The 6,198-nt window shown below is 41.8% G+C and overlaps 1 protein-coding gene across 1 annotated transcript in view; it reads left to right on the forward strand.

Moving 5' to 3' along the window:
* LOC147017932 (A disintegrin and metalloproteinase with thrombospondin motifs 3-like) overlaps positions 1–6,198 on the forward strand; it is a 279,852-nt gene that overhangs the window by 138,867 nt on the left and 134,787 nt on the right. The window contains exon 8 of the mRNA XM_085899925.1: positions 1,300–1,403. Coding sequence (XP_085756051.1) covers positions 1,300–1,403 — 104 coding nt within the window. The remainder of the gene's footprint in view (positions 1–1,299; positions 1,404–6,198) is intronic.

Genomic DNA, 6,198 nt, shown 5'->3' on the forward strand with positions numbered 1-6,198 from the left:
GGGTTAAAAACAACCCTGAAGGTAGCAGCATAAGTGTTTGGAAACGAACCAAGTCTCAGTCAAATTCCCATGCCATGATTGGATTGTCATTTAAAAAGGAAATGCAACAGGATTATTAATGAATTTCAGGTCGAGGGTAATCTGCCTGTCCTGCCTGGTCTGGAACACAGTACATGTGATGTGAGTCCGCAGATGGTGGGTGATTTCCAATTGTCTCACGGGAGCTTGAAATTGGCACTCCAGCCAAACTCATCGACAAGCAGTGCTGCCCAAAGCTCCGTAAATCTTACAAAATTAAATATTTATTAATTTGCCTGTTCTTACATTTCTTTGCTCGGTGCTACAGGTAGTGAAAATACCCAATGTCCTCCATTTTGTTGAAAATGCATGGGTGCATCAAAGTCTGGTCATTCCGAGCATCGCAGAGCCGCTAAACCCCGCAAACTGCTCCTGCTATTTTCGATGGCTTGATGACAGAAAGGATCCAGAATACGAGCCTCAGATAACTCACAGCTGGGAGATACCGCTGCTCGGCAGGACTATTTTGCAGGCGATATTTTCAGCAAAACACCATCTTTTATAGGGCGAACACTTTCCCAGGATTTTACAACATTTCAACCTGATACAGCTGCCTATCATTGTTCTGCAGCAAATTTACTGCTTATTATTACTTTTTATTATTATCCTCTTGTGTTTTCTTGCTGTTCCAAATTTAAAATACAGATAACTTTTACAGCAGCATGAATGCCAACAGTTTTGTCTCGGATGCCATATTCACTTGGCACTTCTTTTGAGTGCAGTCGATGGGGGCTACAGACACCAGGATGATTTTAACCTTAACTATGGGAGCATATGCCTGGCGTTGTGGGCTTGGGATCTTAGGATCCTGAGTTCAAGTCCCACTCAGCTGTTGAATTAATACCAGGTGGGGTTGACTCTGCCTGTCATCCTTCCGAGGTCGGCAAAATGAGTGCCAGCTTGCTGGTATCCTGTGTCGGAGTGACGACCCGTCCAGGATTGTGCCCAATAGCCAAGGAGACTGCTTAGGCAGCACCAACGCTCTGCACAGAGTATGGTCCCGATGGATGGATGGATGGATGGATGGATGGATGGATGGATGGATGTGAGCATGTACTGAAGCAAGACTTACCAGTTAAAAAGTAAAGACTTCCAATGAACATTTCAAGAAATATAGGATTGAAAAAGTTTTCCTTTTCTCTATGTGACATTGGTCCGCTGGAGATATGCCAGGATTTAAGCTACAATGTACTTGCCTCCCCCCACCCACTGCTCTCCCAGGCTATGCACCAGTCACTGGAATGTGCCATCCTCTGCGAAGCTGCACGCTCAACCATGAAGATGGGTTCTCCTCTGCATTTGTTGTTGCCCATGAAACTGGTCATGTGTGAGTTTTCACAAGAGCTACCCCTCTCATTCACCAGTTTAGTGACATCATCGTAACGGATATAGAGAAATATGCAAGGAAATATGAACACATGAAGGAACAATTTGACCAAAGTTTTATTTTGCCTGTCAGCAACCCATTTACTTTTGAGATGTGATGAGTAACTTTACTTTCTTGGCACACTTCTTAGCTCCATCCTGTTTCATTATTTCACAATTATTTATACTGAACATGGTCGGAATGCTTGGTCCAAGAAATATCAACCATCTATTATTGAAAGGAGAAGCGTCATCTGTCCGTGCGTGCGTGCGTGCGTGCGTGCGTGTGTGTGTGTGTGTATCCGTCACCCTTCATTCTAAAGGGTTCTTGATGTCGTAGAATAATAAAAATGGTACATTTGGAAAGCCAATAATAGCTTTACTTGGTTGGAAAGCGAGTAGGTAATTGACTTACTTGCAACAAAAATTTGTGTCTGTTTAATCATAAAGGTGCCAGTTTTAAAAGTTAGTGTTTCTGGAATTTAATAATAAGAAGAATCAGGAATGCTGCTGAATTCAGTGGTTCAAACAGTAACATTAATTTACTACAACAGCAGCAACCCTTTAGAAAGACATGGAAAGAGCACACAAAAGTATTTATAGTAATACTTCTTATGTCAAAGTACTTGGTATGAGCAGATAAACAACAACAACAACAACACAGCCACTACGACAGTGGCAATAACAATGAGAATGGCACTCGGTCGAGCACACACCTCCGCCAGGCTGAACAGTTTACATTTTGTATGCCACTGAAAGGTCAGATCTGATTCCGGGCCTTAACCAAAATCTAATCGGCTTGTTCTTGTCATCTAACTAACTCATCCACCAAATTTGGTCATAATTCGTTCACATATTTTAGAGATATCATGCTATACATCTTTTTTTGCCCTGTCTTTAAATGGTGAAGAATCACTTGGAAAAAATCTCTTCTCTGGATCGAATTGAATCTTCACCGAAATTGAACCAATTAGTCCGTGTCACTCACCCAACCTGTCCACCAAGTTTCATCTGAATCCATCTGCAACTTTTTGAGATATCATGCAATATAATTTATGGCCCTATCTCTCAACAGCGAAGAATCACTTAAAAATTAAATAATTCTCGTATCCGGATCCGCATCTTCACCAAAATATAATCAATTAGTCTTTGTCACACGCCTGACCTGTCCACCAAGTTTCATCCCAATTGGTCCATAACCTTTTGATATATTGTGCTATATATCGTTTTTGGCCCTATCTCTCAAAGGTGAAGAATCACTTTAAAAATTCTGGTATCCGGATCCGGATCTTCACCAAAATTAAGCGTTGCTGTCCTTGGCTGGTCACGTACATACACAAAAATTTCAGAACGATTGCTTGAAAAATGTGGCCAAAAATCGTGTAACAAACAGATACAAACAAACAAACAAACAGACAGACAAATACTACAAAACAACATAATTGGCGAAAAAGTTTTGTCGCCAAGTAACAAGGGTGAAAAACATAACGTCCACCTTCAATGGCAGAGGTAACTACAGTACGAGTACGTGTTATACCAAGATCTCTTTATACCTTCGTCACTGAAGGCAGACATTCATAACGATGGAAAAACAGAAAAACGCGCATGAAACCCACCAATCAATAATTCATTCAGTGATTCTTCGAGATGGGACCAAAAACGATATATAGCATGATATTTCAAAAGGTTGTGGATGAGTTATAACAAAACTATGTGGATGAGTTGATTCGTTGACATGAACAAACCGATGGGATTATGGTTCAGGTCTGGATATCATTGGGATACAAAATATAAACTGTGTGCCAATACCCTGACAATATATTTTACTGCCCACCGATTAAATGAGAGGTGCTGATAAGTAAATTATAAATGGATTTGGATGTTCAGCCGGGTGGAGGTACGCACTCTACCGAGTACCGTTCTAATTTTGCATGTTTCACTTCATTTCACACCCTCATTGAGATTCACAGATAGACATGCAACATGTCTGTGAAGTACAACATGCTGTCTTTTGTTTTAACTTGCCAGCGAAGCGACGGGTAGGCACGGCGTGTATGGAAGAAAACAAAGGATTTGGCCATGGCAGAAAGCTTGAGCGAAGAAACCCTCAGAACTCTTGTTAAATTCATCATGATGGAAAAGAAAAACGCACATGAAACCCAACAATAAATATTTGCAATTTTTGTATCTGAGACCTGTTGAGCGATGAGCATCATTATTTATTGGAGGATAAGTCATGTGCAGAACAGACCGCATTCAGACAGGCCTTCCACCAGATAATATGGTTCCCTTTCATAACAGTTAATGGCAAATAGTACCTTATGGTTTTAAATAATTATCCGAATCTGAGACTTTAAAAAAGCATCCTGATCTTCTGAACGATGGCATCCTCGTCAATGACAATGCTGCGCAACATTCAAAATGAAATGTCCGACACCGGTTCGAGTACTGGGAGTGGGAAGTTTTGCTTTGCCCACCGTATTCACCATATTTAAGTCAATTTGATTAACATGGAGATGTCAACATGGAGATTAACACATATATCTTCTCCAAAATGAAAAACGAGCTTGGAAGAAGGAAGACTTTTTCCATCCACCGAAGAGGTTGACACAGCCACATCCACTGCTTTAAGCGTACGCAGAAGGGTAAGGTTTCTGTGCCGGGATCAAAATTTTGGTTTACCGCTGAATGAAGTGCATTGAACAGAAAGAAGATCATGCAGGCGAATGTGATGTGAATATAATTTGCCAATAGCAATATATCTATTATGTCGTTGGGATGACACAATTTTCAGGATGGCTCTCATTTGGGGGCTGGCAGGATGGCCTAGAGTTATGCACATTCGCCTTTGAGCGTTCTCGCCTTCATTCGAATCCTGATCCCCCAGGCAAAAATGCTACAGTTAGAACTCTAGTATATGAGAGTACTCTTCTCATATACTGTAGTTGGTAACAGGTTCTACTGCAGTAATCTGCAGAGAATTACGACAGGAAAGGAATGCTACTTTTGCCTGAGTTATAAACTGTCATCCTGGTGTTTCACGGGCAGGGTGATTCATCAACGTGTGTGCCGTCCCTTGGATGGATGTTAAACAGGGTGTCCCATCTGCTGGCACAAGTTGGTGGATGTTACGCATCCCACTGTGTCTTTTGCAAAGAGTAGGCGAGCTATCATCGGTACCAAGGCCAAGTTCCAAATTCCTGCCCCGACTTCCTGTGTCTGAGTTGCAACCCAACCAGGGTTGCAACCCCAAGCCAATAAACTGCTTTGGCAGAAACAATCCTCTGTTTTGAGCAGAGTGCATCAGTACCCTCATATGCCTGGCTTAACTTCCTTTTCATCTGGCCTCACCTTGTGTTCAAAACCAAATAACAATTTGCACACTGATGATCGATAGCACTCTTTATATGTCAGATGGCTTTCGGGGCTTGTGCTTTAAATTTCGGTTTTTCACCTTTCAGGATTGCTTTGCGGTTAAATGACATTCTTTCAGAAACAAGATTGTAGATGGATGAGTTGGCAAGTTTGCTTTTGGCTGCTCATCAGAAGTGAAATTTTGTCTTGGATTGCGACTCTCGGTTCAGAATAACTCAGTTTGCCAGATGAATGCACAATCTGCTTCATATTTTGGGTTGGATGCTCTGATTCTCACATGCGCTTCATTTACATTTTTGTTTTTAATATCGAGCTCTTGTTCATCATATTATGAGTCACACACACCATTGCAGCAAACAAGGATGGGTAAGGGTTGCCATGTGGTAATTGCCATATATTTAACCTATACAGGAGTTCGTTTGAAAATCTAACAATGCTATCAGCTCAATCAGCAGGTCTGACAAGATGGTGCAGAGGTAAATACAGCACTTACCTTTGATCCGTCTCGTCGAGGTTCAAGACTCAACCCAACTATAGACTCTCACATCGGTGCTTCACAGGCAGGGCGTGACGTCACAAAATGCACCATAGCTCATGTGGATGTTAAGCTGAGTGGCCTGCCTGCTGGTATTAATTTGTGAACTTTAAATATCTCATGGTGTCTTTCATGAAGGATAGTTGAGTTATCACCCATACCCTGACCAAAATCAAAATTCCTGCTGCCTTCAGTGAAACATTAGGCCTGGGCAGCCAGTTTGTCAAAAGACTCGTCAAAAACTTTCCTCGGCCGACCCCACAAGCAGCTCGGAATAAATAGGAGTGCTAACTCATAGCCCACTCTTGTCTTGTGAAAAAATAAAAATCAAGGAATTTTTAATTATTGTGTAGTTGACTTTACGTCTCCCTGAAGGTAGCTGATGTAAAGTCCCCTGCTGACATTGCAAAGTTTACGAAACATTTGATGGATTTAAGAAGATCCACGTTTAATGAAAGCACCAGCAACTAGTAAACTCGTAGCTGCCTCGTAGACAAGGCTCAGGACCTGTCCTGCCCAGGTGACTTGTAAGACCAACTCCCAGACAAACATTTTGGTGAATTATTTGAGGAACAGCTTCACTACTGTGATGTAAGCATAGTTTAGTTGGTAGTACGATGTGCTTGTCCATAAAATGTCTGGTCCTGGATTTGTTTCCCTGTGCAGTAGTCCGATTAAAAACTGCTGCCCTGGTGCAGTGCCAGAAGAGGGTGCTGTATCTTTGAGCATGGAGTTCTTCATTTGGGGACTTAAAACCTTCTTTCCCTTTTAAATTTGGAATGTGGACGTGAAGGAATGAGACGCTGTGCGCCAATACTCTGGCTATGTTAACTGCCCGGAGATTA

This window comes from Eptatretus burgeri, chromosome 10, assembly GCF_056783735.1.
Source record: "Eptatretus burgeri isolate ZD-2024b chromosome 10, Ebu_testis_v1, whole genome shotgun sequence".
Taxonomy (NCBI): domain Eukaryota; kingdom Metazoa; phylum Chordata; class Myxini; order Myxiniformes; family Myxinidae; genus Eptatretus; species Eptatretus burgeri.